At 45.1% G+C, this 17,500-nt stretch overlaps 1 protein-coding gene across 1 annotated transcript in view; it reads left to right on the forward strand.

The window, feature by feature from the left end:
• The window catches only part of LOC124004959 (ventricular zone-expressed PH domain-containing protein-like), a 238,792-nt gene that overhangs the window by 149,110 nt on the left and 72,182 nt on the right, over positions 1-17,500 (forward strand). The window contains exons 8-9 of the mRNA XM_046313762.1: positions 560-853; positions 3,654-4,036. Coding sequence (XP_046169718.1) covers positions 560-853; positions 3,654-4,036 — 677 coding nt within the window. The remainder of the gene's footprint in view (positions 1-559; positions 854-3,653; positions 4,037-17,500) is intronic.

A 17,500-nucleotide genomic window follows, 5' to 3' on the forward strand; every position in this document is an offset into this window, starting at 1 on the left:
TGGTTAGAGAGAGTGGCCTCTTCTCTCTCTGTGTGTGTGTGTGTGTGTGTGTGTGTGTGTGTGTGTGTGTGTGTGTGTGTGTGTGTGTGTGTGTGTGTGTGTGTGTGTGTGTGTGTGTGTGTGTGTGTGTGTGTGTGTGTGTGTGTGTGTGTGTGTGTGCGTGCGTGCGTGCGTGCGTGCGTGCGTGCGTGCGTGTGTGTGTGTGTGTGTGTGTGTGCTTGTATTTGTGCGCGTGTGTGTGAGAGGGTTTTGAAATATGTCCAGAGGTGTGGTAGTCTGCCCAGTTCTCTCCGGTCCGATCTGTCTCTGCTGCATTCCAGCCCTGCACCAGTCCTATCCGGTCTAGTGTGTGTATGTATGTGTGTGTGTGTGTGTGTTTTGTGTGTGTGTGTGAGAGAGAGAGAGAGAGAGAGAGAGAGAGAGAGAGAGAGAGAGAGAGAGAGAGAGAGAGAGAGAGAGAGAGAGAGAGAGAGAGAGAGAGAGAGAGAGAGAGAGAGAGAAAACACTGGCTAAGATAAGTTTGTTACTTTACACATCTTCCCCTCTCTGCATGTTTCAGGGTTGAAGAGGAATCAGAAGGCCCTCCCTCCCCTTGTATCTCAGAGGCCAGTGGGGGTGCGGGGGTGTGTGGAGGGGGATCAGAAGGCCCTCCTTCCCCTTGTATCTCAGAGGCCAGTGGGGGTGGGGGTGCGGGGGTGTGTGGAGGGGGATCAGAGCAGCGACTGCAAGTGAAGATCCAGGCGTTTGAGGAGAAGATGGGGGAGGAGGGGGGAGAGGGGTCACCTACACCCCAACGCAGAAACAGCATGGGACAAGCCACTAGAGAGAAACACAGAGAGATGAGGTTTAACAGGTGAGTCTATAGCAACATTCATCACTATCAGGTTTAACAGGTGAGTCTATAGCAACATTCATCACTATCAGGTTTAACAGGTGAGTCTATAGCAACATTCATCACTATCAGGTTTAACAGGTGAGTCTATAGCAACATTCATCACTATCAGGTTTAACAGGTGAGTCTATAGCAACATTCATCACTATCAGGTTTAACAGGTGAGTCTATAGCAACATTCATAACTATCAGGTTTAACAGGTGAGTCTATAGCAACATTCATCGCTATCAGGTTTAACAGGTGAGTCTATAGCAACATTCATAACTATCAGGTTTAACAGGTGAGTCTATAGCAACATTCATCGCTATCAGGTTTAACAGGTGAGTCTATAGCAACATTCATAACTATCAGGTTTAACAGGTGAGTCTATAGCAACATTCATCACTATCAGGTTTAACAGGTGAGTCTATAGCAACATTCATCACTATCAGGTTTAACAGGTGAGTCTATAGCAACATTCATCACTATCAGGTTTAACAGGTGAGTCTATAGCAACATTCATCACTATCAGGTTTAACAGGTGAGTCTATAGCAACATTCATCACTATCAGGTTTAACAGGTGAGTCTATAGCAACATTCATAACTATCAGGTTTAACAGGTGAGTCTATAGCAACATTCATCACTATCAGGTTTAACAGGTGAGTCTATAGCAACATTCATCACTATCAGGTTTAACAGGTGAGTCTATAGCAACATTCATCACTATCAGGTTTAACAGGTGAGTCTATAGCAACATTCATCACTATCAGGTTTAACAGGTGAGTCTATAGCAACATTCATAACTATCAGGTTTAACAGGTGAGTCTATAGCAACATTCATCACTATCAGGTTTAACAGGTGAGTCTATAGCAACACACCTGTCGGACGTTTTTAGCTCAGTGTGCCCTCAATTTCAAGATTCAGCCCTCCTCCTTCCCCTCGGATCGCTCCAAGATAGCCTACCTCATCACACTGATGTCTGGGAGGGCTCTCACCTGGGCTACCACCGTATGGTGAACAACAGCCGACCATGTGCGTGAGTCTGGAGGGGTTCGTGGGAGAGGTGAGGAAGGTTTTTGATGCCCCGTTCTCCGGGAGAGAAGCTAATGTGCGGTGGATTTCCGCACTTTGGTATCAAAGAGTGGGTGGAACCAGGAAGCACTTTGGCATCGGAGAGTGGGTGGAACCAGGAAGCACTTTGGCATCGGAGAGTGGGTGGAACCAGGAAGCACTTTGACATCGGAGATTGGGTGGAACCAGGAAGCACTTTGGCATCGGAGAGTCGGTGGAACCAGGAAGCACTTTGGCATCGGAGAGTGGGTGGAACCAGGAAGCACTTTGGCATCGGAGATTGGGTGGAACCAGGAAGCACTTTGGCATCGGAGAGTGGGTGGAACCAGGAAGCACTTTGGGGTGGGTGGAACCAGGAAGCACTTTGGCATCGGAGATTGGGTGGAACCAGGAAGCACTTTGGCATCGGAGAGTGGGTGGAACCAGGAAGCACTTTGGCATCGGAGAGTGGGTGGAACCAGGAAACACTTTGGCATCGGAGAGTGGGTGGAACCAGGAAGCACTTTGGCATCGGAGAGTGGGTGGAACCAGGAAGCACTTTGGCATCGGAGAGTGGGTGGAACCAGGAAACACTTTGGCATCGGAGAGTGGGTGGAACCAGGAAGCACTTTGGCATCGGAGAGTGGGTGGAACCAGGAAACACTTTGGCATCGGAGAGTGGGTGGAACCAGGAAGCCCTGTTTGACATGTCCCTGCACGGCGTCTCGGAGAAGGTTAATGACAAGCTTGCTGCTCGGGAGTTACCCACGGATCTTGACTCCCTCATCGCTTTGACCATCTGCGGCGATGTGCGATTGCGGGAATGACGGATGGAGAGGAATATCGCACGTACAAGGATTCCACCTCGCCTCCAAGTCATCCCGGAAGTCCCCGGCGGTCCCGTGTGTCCTCTTGCCCACTACAAGACCAGGCGTACCGATAGGAGCGAGTACTCTGGTGATATGGCCATAGGGAGAACTTTTCTGCTTCCCTTACTCACACCCCTTTTCATGTCATTCTGCAGTGGGGAAACCAGTCCAAATCTCTCCAGGTCCTCATTGACTCAGGGGCCGATGAGAGCTTTTTGGACGCCACAATGGCTTCTGAGCAGAACATCCCCACTCAGCCCCTCCCCATTCCCATGGATGTTAGATCGCTAGACGGGCACTCTTAAGGTCGGGTCACCCATAACACCACTCCCATCAACCTACTTGTGTCAGGGAATCACAGTGAGACCATTCAATTCCTGCTCATCAAGTCCCCCGAGATTCCCGTGGAAAAAAACAACTTATTTATGTAGTACTAATTCACTCTCTCCCACGTAACACTGTGTGGCAAAAATGAATTCAAGTGTCTTACAGGTTAACATCACTTCTAAATGTCTTGTATAAGTTGTTACAGTATACTACATCACCTTATGAATATGCTGTGACCGTGTTTCTACATCTGCATTGCTTGCTGTTTGGGGTTTTAGGCTGGGTTACTGTACAGCACATTGTGACATCGGCTGATGTAAAAATAACTTTATAAATACATTTGATTGATTTGATTGATTACACCATAAGTGAGGTTGGTGTGTGTGTGTGTGTGTGTGTGTGTGTGTGTGTGTGTGTGTGTGTGTGTGTGTGTGTGTGTGTGTGTGTGTGTGTGTGTGTGTGTGTGTGTGTGTGTGTGTGTGTGTGTGTGTGTGTGTGTGTGTGTGTGTGTGTGTGTGTGTGTCTTCCTCAGGTCAAAGAGTCTGGCTCTGCAAGCTGTGAGGTCACGGTCCGTCAACTCTGACAGCGATCAGGATGGAGAAGGGGTGGAGCTAACACCTGACGCATTCCTCTCAGAATCCCCACCCAATCAGCAAACAGAAGCCTTAGATACCTCTCCCACTGAGAGGAAACTAACCAATGAGAACTCCCTGTCTCCCTCCACCCCTCCAGCCACTCCCTGTGAGGAACAGAGGGATGGACAGGGAGAGGGGGAAGGAGGGAGAGGAGGAGGAATAGGAGAGGGGAAAGAGGACAAGCTGTACAGCCACCTGAGGGACAACATGGAGAAGATCAAAGAGTTCTGTTCTGAGATGGTTCAACAGATCCCCATACCAGAGCACTGTGTCATAGAAGGTACCCTGCTATTAATCAAATCAAATCAAAATGTTACATTCTCCGAATACAATACTTACAGTGAAAGCCCTTTAAACCAATATTACTTTACGAAGTTAAGAAGAAACACGTGTTGAGTAAAAAATAGATAAGTACATTTTTTTAAACATTTGATTAACTGTTCAGGAGTCTTATGGCTTGGGGGTAGAAGCTGTTCAGAAGCCTTTTGGACCTAGACTTGGTGCTCCGGTACCGCTTGCCGTGCGGTAGCAGAGAGAACAGCCGTTGACTGGGGTGGCTGGAGTCTTTGACATTTTTTAGGGCCTTCTTCTGAAACCACCTGGTAAAGAGGTCCCGGATGGCAGGAAGCTTGGCCCCGGTGATGTACTGGGCCGTTCTCACTACCCTCTGTAGTGACTTGCAGTCGGAGGCCTAGTAGTTTCCATACCAGGCAGTGATGCAACCAGTCCGGATTCTCTCAATGGTGCAGCTGTAGAAACTTTTGAGGATCTGAGGACCCATGCCAAATCTTTTCAGTCTCCTGAGGGGGAATAGGCTTTGTCGTGCCCTCTTCACGACTGTCTTAATGTGTTTGGAGCATGATAGTTTGTTGGTGATGTGGACACCAAAGAACTTGAAGTTCTCAACCTGCTCCACTGCAGCCCCGTCGATGAGAATGGGGGCGTGCTCAGTCCTCTTTTTCCTGTAGTCCACAGTCATCTCTTTTGTCTTGATAATGGGAGAGGCTGTTGTACTTACAACACATGGTCAGGTCTCTGACCTCCTCCCTATAGGCTGTCTCATCATTGTCGGTGACAAGGCCTACCACTGTTTTGTCATCGGCAAACTTAATGATGGTGTTGGAGTTGTGCCTGGCCATGCAGTCATGAGTGAACAGGGAGTACAGGAGGGGACTAAGTATGCACCCCTGAGGTGCCCCTGTGTTGAGGATCAGCGTGGCAGATGTGTTGTTACCTATTCTTACCACCTGGGGGCAGCCCGTCAGGAAGTCAAGGATCCAGTTGCAGAGGGAAGTGTTTAGTCCCAGGGTCCTTAGCTTAGTGATGAGCTTTGAGGGCACTATGGTGTTGAACGCTGAGCTGTAGTCAATGAATAGCATTGCCAGCTCATTACCCTCCCATTACCAGTTCATTACCTACCCATTAACTGCTCAATACCCTGCCATTACTAGCTCATTAGACTGCCATTACCAGTTAATTACCCTGCTATTGACATTACACTGCTATTGATAATACCCTGCTATTGACAGCTCATTACACTGCCATTACCAGCTCATCACCCTGCCGTTATCAGCCCATTACCCTCCCAAATTGTGGGTGGATGGTAAAGGCCTCTTACTTGCCTTGCATGTTTGTAGCTGTCTGGCTGGTGTTGGTGAGCTAGGAGAGGCAGGAAGCAGAGATGGTTTGAGCTGTCTGGCTGATGTTGGTGAGCTAGGAGAGGCAGGAAGCAGAGATGGTTGGAGCTGTCTGGCTGATGTTGGTGAGCAGGGAGAGGCAGGAAGCAGAGATGGTTTGAGCTGTCTGGCTGATGTTGGTGAGCTAGGAGAGGCAGGAAACAGAGATGGTTTGAGCTGTCTGGCTGATGTTGGTGAGCTAGGAGAGGCAGGAAGCAGAGATGGTTGGAGCTGTCTGGCTGATGTTGGTGAGCTAGGAGAGGCAGGAAGCAGAGATGGTTGTAGCTGTCTGGCTGGTGTTGGTGAGCTAGGAGAGGCAGGAAGCAGAGATGTTTAGAGCTGTCTGGCTGATGTTGGTGAGCTAGGAGAGGCAGGAAGCAGAAATGGTTGTAGCTGTCTGGCTGGTGTTGGTGAGCTAGGAGAGGCAGGAAGCAGAGATGGTTGGAGCTGTCTGGCTGGTGTTGGTGAGCTAGGAGAGGCAGGAAGCAGAGATGGTTGGAGCTGTCTGGCTGATGTTGGTGAGCAGGGAGAGGCAGGAAGTAGAAGATCCAGAGCATACTTTTTATTTTAGTTTTATTGGAGCAGGTGCAAATATTTACAAAGTATTCAAATCATCCAATAAGGTGCTGGACAGTCTGACTAGCCTCTAGGGCTCAGAACAACCCTCGCAAACCCCTGCAGAGCCAGGCAGCCATCTTTAACTTCCATAAAGATCCACACCTGAACATATATACCCTGGCAGAGACCAGGTGACAGGAAACACTCGTAGTAATAGATAGCACAAAGCCAATAAACACTTAGCGAAGTTAACAACTCTACAATAACACTTTAGATACTATAATCTGTACGATACCAACATCTATAGAATCCTGTTAAATGTACGATACCAACATCTATAGAATCCTGTTAAATGTACGATACCAACATCTATAGAATCCTGTTAAATGTACGATACCAACATCTATAGAATCCTGTTAAATGTACGATACCAACATCTATAGAATCCTGTTAAATGTACGATACCAACATCTACAGAATCCTGTTAAATGTACGATACCAACATCTATAGAATCCTGTTAAATGTACGATACCAACATCTATAGAATCCTGTTAAATGTACGATACCAACATCTACAGAATCCTGTTAAATGTACGATACCAACATCTATAGAATCCTGTTAAATGTACGATACCAACATCTATAGAATCCTGTTAAATGTACGATACCAACATCTATAGAATCCTGTTAAATGTACGATACCAACATCTATAGAATCCTGTTAAATGTACGATACCAACATCTATAGAATCCTGTTAAATGTACAATACCAACATCTATAGAATCCTGTTAAATGTACGATACCAACATCTATAGAATCCTGTTAAATGTACGATACCAACATCTATAGAATCCTGTTAAATGTACGATACCAACATCTATAGAATCCTGTTAAAGAACTGGACTAGAGCAGAACCCCTTCTCCCCCTAATTAGTATGGGAGTGTCACTTAATTAATGCGCAGACCATGGTCACCTGCGCTTGGTGGCCACGCCCCTCCAAATGCTACAATACATCCCACACAAACGTTTGTAAGTTCTGCTTTAGAATAGCATCATAACTTACAAACTTTCTGATTTGACTTCTCACGTCTTCTGTCGTTTATAGTCAATGTTTAGAAATGATTTAAATAACACCAACAGCGCATGCTGAAATTTGCACTTTGGCGTATATGTTTTTAAGGACCTCAGATATGGCCACTGCTCCCCTCCCACTTGCAGCGTAGCATATTGCAAGCTCATATAAGACAGGTCAATTACTAATCCTCCCACTTGGGATTTGAAAATAGTTGAGCACCGTCTTTAACATGTCAAAATGGCAAACAAGTGTGTGTTTGACGATATTAGAGCCCATATGTCTTAATAGGACAGAGAGCTGACAGAGCTGTTCAGAGCTGACAGAGAAACTTCAGTGTGCCTTGGTATGGATTCTACTATACTGGAGGGATACGACACCACCCTGTTACATTGGATTTGTTTATTTTACCATTTATTTAACCAGGCAAGTCAGTTAAGAATAAATTATTATTTTCAATGATGGCCTAGGAACAGTGGGTTAACTGGTCTAGGAATAGTGGGTTAACTGGCCTAGGAACAGTGGGTTAACTGGCCTAGGAACAGTGGGTTAACTGGCCTAGGAACAGTGGGTTAACTGGCCTAGGAACAGTGGGTTAACTGGTCTAGGAACAGTGGGTTAACTGGTCTAGGAACAGTGGGTTAACTGGCCTAGGAACAGTGGGTTAACTGGCCTAGGAACAGTGGGTTAACTGGCCTAGGAACAGTGGGTTAACTGGCCTAGGAACAGTGGGTTAACTGGCCTAGGAACAGTGGGTTAACTGGCCTAGGAACAGTGGGTTAACTGGCCTAGGAACAGTGGGTTAACTGGCCTAGGAACAGTGGGTTAACTGGCCTAGGAACAGTGGGTTAACTGGCCTAGGAACAGTGGGTTAACTGGCCTGGGAACAGTGGGTTAACTGGTCTGGGAACAGTGGGTTAACTGGTCTGGGAACAGTGGGTTAACTGGTCTGGGAACAGTGGGTTAACTGGTCTGGGAACAGTGGGTTAACTGGTCTAGGAACAGTGGGTTAACTGGTCTAGGAACAGTGGGTTAGCTGGTCTAGGAACAGTGGGTTAACTGCCTGTTCAGGGGCAGAACCACATATTTGTCAGCTCGGGGGTTTGAACTTGCAACTTTTCAGTTCACTAGCCCAACGCTCTAACCACTAGGCTACCCTGCCGGCCCCATCCTTCCATGTTTTGTCGATGGTGATGGAAAACGCTGTCTCGGGCGCCGCTTCAGAGTCTCCCATAAGTGTTCAATTGGTTTGAGATGGAGTGACAGTAGCACCTGTTTTCAATGTTCTTCGTGCCCCTCATTTACTCAAGTGTTTCCTTTATTTTGACAGTTCCCTTTACGTCTGAAAGAAGGAGAGTCGGCAATGTGTTTTTATTTAAGGATTTGTCTCGAAATGAAAAGTCTGATCGGTACAGTACATCATGATGTTCACACACATTATCATGATGTTCACACACATTATCATGATTCACACACATTATCATGATGTTCACACACATTATCATGATTCGCACACATTATCATGATGTTCACACACATTATCATGATTCACACACATTATCATGATTCATACACATTATCATGATTCACACACATTATCATGATGTTCACACACATTGTCATGATTCACACACATTATCATGATGTTCACACACACTATCATGATTCACACACATTATCATGATTCACACACATTATCATGATTCGCACACATTATCATGCTGTTCACACACATGATCATGATTCACACACATTATCATGATTCACACACATTATCATGATTCACACACATTATTATGATGTTCACACACATTGTCATGATTCACACACATTATCATGATGTTCACACACATTATCATGATTCACACACATTATCATGATTCGCACACATTATCATGATTCACACACATTATCATGATGTTCACACACATTATCATGATTCACGCACATTGTCATGATTCACACACATTATCATGATTCAGACACATTATCATGATGTTCACACACATTATCATGATTCACACACATTATCATGATTCACACACATTATTATGATTCACACACATTATCATGATTCACACACATTATCATGATGTTCACACGCATTATCATGATTCACACACAGTATCATGATTCACACACATTATCATGATGTTCACACACATTATCATGATTCACACATTATCATGATGTTCACACACATTATCATGATTCACACACATTATCATGATGTGCACACACATTATCATGATTCAGACACATTATCATGATGTTCACACACATTATCATGATTCACACACATTATCATGATTCAGACACATTATCATGATTCACACACATTATCATGATTCACACACATTATCATGATGTTCACACACATTATCATGATTCAGACACATTATCATGATGTTCACACACATTATCATGATGTTCACACACATTATCATGATTCACACACATTATCATGATTCACACACCTTATCATGATTCACACACATTATCATGATGTTCACACACATTATCATGATTCACACACATTATCATGCTGTTCACACACATTATCATGATTCACACACATTATCATGATTCACACACATTATCATGATTCACACACATTATCATGATTCACACACATTATCATAATTCACACACATTATCATGATTCACACACATTATCATGGTGTTCACACACATTGTCATGATGTTCACACATTATCATGATTCACACACATTATCACGATTCACACACATTATCATGCTGTTCACATACATTATCCGATCGGTACAGTACATCATGATGTTCACACACATTATCATGATTCACACACATTATCATGATGTTCACACACATTATCATGATGTTCACACACATGATTCACACACATTATCATGATTCACACACATTATCATGATTCACACACATTATCATGATTCACACACATTATCATGATGTTCACACACATTGTCATGATTCACACACATTATCATGATGTTCACACACATTATCATGATTCACACACATTATCACAATTCACACACATTATCATGATTCACACACATTATCATGATTCACACACATTATCATGATGTCCACACACATTATCATGATTCACACACATTATCATGATTCACACACATTATCATGATTCACACACATTGTCATGATTCACACACATTATCATGATGTTCACACTCATTATCATGATTCACACACATTACCATGATTCACACACATTATCATGATGTTCACACACATTATCATGATTCACACACATTATCATGATTCACACACATTATCATGATTCATACACATTATCATGATGTTCACCCACATTATCACGATTCACACACATTATCATGATGTCCACACACATTGTCATGATTCACACACATTATCATGATGTTCACACTCATTATCATGATTCACACACATTACCATGATTCACACACATTATCATGATGTTCACACACATTATCACGATTCACACACATTGTCATGATTCACACACATTATCATGATGTTCACACACATTATCATGATTCACACTCATTATCATGATTCACACACATTATCATGATTCACACACATTATCATGATGTTCACACACATTGTCATGATTCACACACATTATCATGATTCACACACATTATCATGATTCACACACATTATCATTATGTTCACACACACTATCATGATTCACACACATTATCATGATTCACACACATTATCATGATTCACACACATTATCATGATTCAGACACATTATCATGATTCAGACACATTATCATGATTCAGACACATTATCATGATGTTCACACACATTATCATAATTCACACACATTATCATGTTTCACACACATTATCATGATTCAGACACATTATCATGATTCACACACAGTATCATGATTCACACACATTATCATGATTCAGACACATTATCATGATTCAGACACATTATCATGATTCACACACATTATCATGCTGTTCACACACATTATCATGATGTTCACACACATTATCATGATTCACACACATTATCATGATTCAGACACATTATCATGATGTTCACACACATTATCATGATTCACACACATTATCATGCTGTTCACACACATTATCATGATGTTCACACACATTATCATGATTCACACACATTATCATGATGTTCACACACATTATCATGATGTTCACACACATTATCACGATTCACACACATTATCATGATTCACACACATTATCATGATTCACACACATTATCATGCTGTTCACACACATTATCATGATGTTCACACACATTATCATTATTCACACACATTATCATGATTCACAAACATTATCATGATGTTCACACACATTATCATGATTCACACATGATCGTGATGTTCACACACATTATCATGATTCACACACATTATCATGATTCACACACATTATCATGATGTTCACATACATTGTCATGATTCACACACATTATCATGATTCACACACATTATCATGATTCACACACATTATCATGATTCACACACATTATCATTATGTTCACACACACTATCATGATTCACACACATTATCATGATTCAGACACATTATCATGATTCACACACATTATCATGATTCACACACATTATCATGATTCACACACATTATCATGATTCAGACACATTATCATGATGTTCACACACATTATCATGATTCACACACATTATCATGATTCACACACATTATCATGATTCACACACATTCTCATGATTCAGACACATTATCATGATTCACACACAGTATCATGATTCACACACATTATCATGATTCACACACATTATCATGATTCAGACACATTATCATGATTCACACACATTATCATGATTCACACACATTATCATGATTCAGACACATTGTCATGCTGTTCACACACATTATCATGATGTTCACACACATTATCATGATTCACACACATTATCATGATTCAGACACATTATCATGATGTTCACACACATTATCACGATTCACACACATTATCATGCTGTTCACACACATTATCATGATGTTCACACACATTATCTCGATTCACACACATTATCATGATGTTCACACACATTATCATGATGTTCACACACATTATCACGATTCACACACATTATCATGATTCACACACATTATCATGATTCACACACATTATCATGCTGTTCACATACATTATCATGATGTTCACACACATTATCATGATTCACACACATTATCATGATTCACAAACATTATCATGATGTTCACACACATTATCATGATTCACACATTATCATGATGTTCACACACATTATCATGATTCACACACATTATCACGATTCACACACATTATCATGATGTTCACACACATTATCATGATGCACACACATTATCATGATCCCTACACATTATCACGATTCACACACATTATCACGATTCACACACATTATCACAATTCACACACATTATCATGATTCACACACATTATCATGATTCACACACATTATCATGATTCACACACATTATCATGATGTTCACACACATTATCATGATTCACACACATTATCACGATGTTCACACACATTATCATGATTCACACACATTATCATGATTCACACACATTATCATGATTCACACACATTATCACGATTCACACACATTATCATGATTCATACACATTATCTGATCAGTGATCATGGTGGTAATGGGTTTGATCGTTATGTAACACTGAGCAGTACAGTACACACACACACACACACACACACACACACACACACACACACACACACACACACACACACACACACACACACACACACACACACACACACACACACACACACACACACACACACACACACACACACACACACACACACACACACACACACAGTACAGTAGAGACAGTGTAAAGCAATCTGTGCCAACTCAGCTGTACAGGATGTGGTCACTCAAGGAGTCAACACACACACACACACACACACACACACACACACACACACACACACACACACACACACACACACACACACACACACACACACACACACACACACACACACACACACACACACACACACACACACACACACACACACACACACACATTCTGTTTCCCAGCAGAGTGTGAGGGGGCTTAAGGTGTGATTAGTGTCTCCTAGAGGAGGTCTGTGTTTTGACAAGGGCAGTGGAAGGGAAATAATTCATGCTGGACCCTGACCCGACCCACACCCTAACACACACACACACACACACACACATTGTGTAATCACCCCCCACACACCCCACCTACACACTCACACACCTTCTCTCGCCCCCTCCATCTCCCGTACAGAGCTCAGACATGCCTGTAGTAACAGAGATACCAATGAATTGATGTATTTCAGTCACCAGAAGGTGATGTTGAAAAATAAATAAAGAGCCGAAAAATTCATAAAGGAGCATAATGGCAGACATGAATTAAATGACTGAATGTGCAGGTCTGCAGTAAATGTTGTGGCCGGCCGGGCTGCTGTATGTATGTAATGCTGTACTGTTTAATTAGGACTTATACAGAGTCCAGTCTGACCAGAAAAGGATGAGGGTTGAGGGTTAAAACAGTCTCCCTCTCCTTCTGGGGGTACAGACTCAGGGTCAGCAGCCCCAAATAAAACACCCTACACCCATACCCCTCTCCTTCTGGGGGTACAGACTCAGGGTCAGCAGCCCTAAATAAAACACCCTACACCCCATACCCCTCTCCTTCTGGGGGTACAGACTCAGGGTCAGCAGCCCTAAATAAAACACCCTACACCCCATACCCCTCTCCTTCTGGGGGTACAGACTCAGGGTCAGCAGCCCCAAATAAAACACCCTACACCCCATACCCCTCTCCTTCTGGGGGTACAGACTCAGGGTCAGCAGCCCCAAATAAAACACCCTACACCCCATACCCCTCTCCTTCTGGGGGTACAGACTCAGGGTCAGCAGCCCCAAATAAAACACCCTACACCCCATACCCCTCTCCTTCTGGGGGTACAGACTCAGGGTCAGCAGCCCCAAATAAAACACCCTACACCCATACCCCTCTCCTTCTGGGGGTACAGACTCAGGGTCAGCAGCCCCAAATAAAACACCCTACACCCCATACCCCTCTCCTTCTGGGGGTACAGACTCAGGGTCAGCAGCCCCAAATAAAACACCCTACACCCCATACCCCTCTCCACTCTACCCCTCTCCTTCTGGGGGTACAGACTCAGGGTCAGCAGCCCCAAATAAAACATCCTACACCCCATACCCCTCTCCTTCTGGGGGTACAGACTCAGGGTCAGCAGCCCTAAATAAAACACCCTACACCCCATACCCCTCTCCATTCTACCCCTCTCCACTCTACCCCTCTCCAATCTACCCCTCTCCATTCTACCCCTCTCCATTCTACCCCTCTCCATTCTACCCCTCTCCACTCTACCCCTCTCCACTCTACCCCTCTCCTTCTGGGGGTACAGACTCAGGGTCAGCAGCCCCAAATAAAACACCCTACACCCCATACCCCTCTCCACTCTACCCCTCTCCACTCTACCCCTCTCCATTCTACCCCTCTCCACTCTACCCCTCTCCACTCTACCCCTCTCCAATCTACCCCTCTCCATTCTACCCCTCTCCACTCTACCCCTCTCCATTCTACCCCTCTCCACTCTACCCCTCTCCATTCTACCCCTCTCCATTCTACCCCTCTCCATTATACCCCTCTCCATTATACCCCTCTCCACTCTACCCCTCTCCATTCTACCCCTCTCCATTCTACCCCTCTCCACTCTACCCCTCTCCATTCTACCCCTCTCCACTCTACCCCTCTCCATTCTACCCCTCTCCATTCTACCCCTCTCCATTCTACCCCTCTCCACTCTACCCCTCTCCAATCTACCCCTCTCCACTCTACCCCTCTCCATTCTACCCCTGTCCAATCTACCCCTCTCCAATCTACCCCTCTCCATTCTACCCCTCTCCATTCTACCCCTCTCCAATCTACCCCTCTCCATTCTACCCCAGTCCAATCTACCCCAATCCATTCTACCCCTCTCCAATCTACCCCTCTCCATTCTACTCCAGTCCAATCTACCCCTCTCCATTCTACCCCAGTCCAATCTACCCCAATCCATTCTACCCCAGTCCAATCTACCCCTCTCCATTCTACCCCAGTCCAATCTACCCCAATCCATTCTACCCCAGTCCATTCTACCCCAGTCCATTCTACCCCAGTCCAATCTACCACAGTCCAATCTACCCCAGTCCAATCTACCCCAGTCCATTCTACCCCAGTCCATTCGACTCCCTCCATCTGTAAAGTAGGCCAGAGTGAGGCCCAGCTAGTCCCTCTCTTCTTCCTGTCTCTCCCTGGGTTAACAGTCCCTGTCTCTCCCTGGGTTAACAGTCCCTGTCTCTCCCTGTCTCTCCCTGGGTTAACAGTCCCTGTCACTCCCTGTCTCTCCCTGGGTTAACAGTCCCTGTCTCTCCCTGGGTTAACAGTCCCTGTCACTCCCTGGGTTAACAGTCCCTGTCTCTCCCTGTCTCTCCCTGGGTTAACAGTCCCTGTCTCTCCCTGGGTTAACAGTCCCTGTCTCTCCCTGTCTCTCCCTGGGTTAACAGTCGTTGTCTCTCTCTGGGTTAACAGTCCCTGTCTCTCTCTGGGTTAACAGTCGTTGTCTCTCTCTGGGTTAACAGTCGTTGTCTCTCTCTGGGTTAACAGTCGTTGTCTCTCTCTGGGTTAACAGTCCCTGTCTCTCTCTGGGTTAACAGTCGTTGTCTCTCTCTGGGTTAACAGTCCCTGTCTCTCTCTGGGTTAACAGTCGTTGTCTCTCCCTGGGTTAACAGTCCCTGTCTCTCCCTGGGTTAACAGTCCCTGTCTATCCCAGGGTTAACAGTCCCTGTCTCTCCCTGGGTTAACAGTCCCTGTCTATCCCAGGGTTAACAGTCCAGTTCTCTCTCTGGGTTAACAGTCCCTGTCTATCCCAGGGTTAACAGTCCCTGTCTCTCTCTGGGTTAACAGTCGTTGTCTCTCTCTGGGTTAACAGTCCCTGTCTCTCCCTGTCTCTCCCTGGGTTAACAGTCCCTGTCTCTCCCTGGGTTAACAGTCCCTGTCTATCCCAGGGTTAACAGTCCCTGTCTCTCTCTGGGTTAACAGTCGTTGTCTCTCTCTGGGTTAACAGTCGTTGTCTCTCTCTGGGTTAACAGTCGTTGTCTCTCTCTGGGTTAACAGTCCCTGTCTCTCTCTGGGTTAACAGTCGTTGTCTCTCTCTGGGTTAACAGTCCCTGTCTCTCTCTGGGTTAACAGTCGTTGTCTCTCTCTGGGTTAACAGTCGTTGTCTCTCTCTGGGTTAACAGTCGTTGTCTCTCTCTGGGTTAACAGTCCCTGTCTCTCTCTGGGTTAACAGTCGTTGTCTCTCCCTGGGTTAACAGTCCCTGTCTCTCCCTGGGTTAACAGTCCCTGTCTATCCCAGGGTTAACAGTCCCTGTCTCTCCCTGGGTTAACAGTCCCTGTCTATCCCAGGGTTAACAGTCCAGTTCTCTCTCTGGGTTAACAGTCCCTGTCTATCCCAGGGTTAACAGTCCCTGTCTCTCTCTGGGTTAACAGTCGTTGTCTCTCTCTGGGTTAACAGTCCCTGTCTCTCCCTGTCTCTCCCTGGGTTAACAGTCCCTGTCTCTCCCTGGGTTAACAGTCCCTGTCTCTCCCTGTCTCTCCCTGGGTTAACAGTCCCTGTCTCTCCCTGTCTCTCCCTGGGTTAACAGTCCCTGTCTCTCCCTGGGTTAACAGTCCCTGTCTCTCCCTGTCTCTCCCTGGGTTAACAGTCCCTGTCTCTCCCTGTCTCTCCCTGGGTTAACAGTCCCTGTCTCTCTCTGGGTTAACAGTCCCTGTCTCTCTCTGGGTTAACAGTCGTTGTCTCTCTCTGGGTTAACAGTCCCTGTCTCTCTCTGGGTTAACAGTCCCTGTCTCTCCCTGTCTCTCCCTGGGTTAACAGTCGTTGTCTCTCTCTGGGTTAACAGTCCCTGTCTCTCTCTGGGTTAACAGTCGTTGTCTCTCTCTGGGTTAACAGTCCCTGTCTCTCTCTGGGTTAACAGTCGTTGTCTCTCTCTGGGTTAACAGTCGTTGTCTCTCTCTGGGTTAACAGTCCCTGTCTCTCTCTGGGTTAACAGTCGTTGTCTCTCCCTGGGTTAACAGTCCCTGTCTCTCCCTGGGTTAACAGTCCCTGTCTATCCCAGGGTTAACAGTCCCTGTCTCTCCCTGGGTTAACAGTCCCTGTCTATCCCAGGGTTAACAGTCCAGTTCTCTCTCTGGGTTAACAGTCCCTGTCTATCCCAGGGTTAACAGTCCCTGTCTCTCTCTGGGTTAACAGTCGTTGTCTCTCTCTGGGTTAACAGTCCCTGTCTCTCTCTGGGTTAACAGTCGTTGTCTCTCTC

This window comes from Oncorhynchus gorbuscha, linkage group LG19, assembly GCF_021184085.1.
Source record: "Oncorhynchus gorbuscha isolate QuinsamMale2020 ecotype Even-year linkage group LG19, OgorEven_v1.0, whole genome shotgun sequence".
Taxonomy (NCBI): Eukaryota; Metazoa; Chordata; class Actinopteri; order Salmoniformes; family Salmonidae; genus Oncorhynchus; species Oncorhynchus gorbuscha.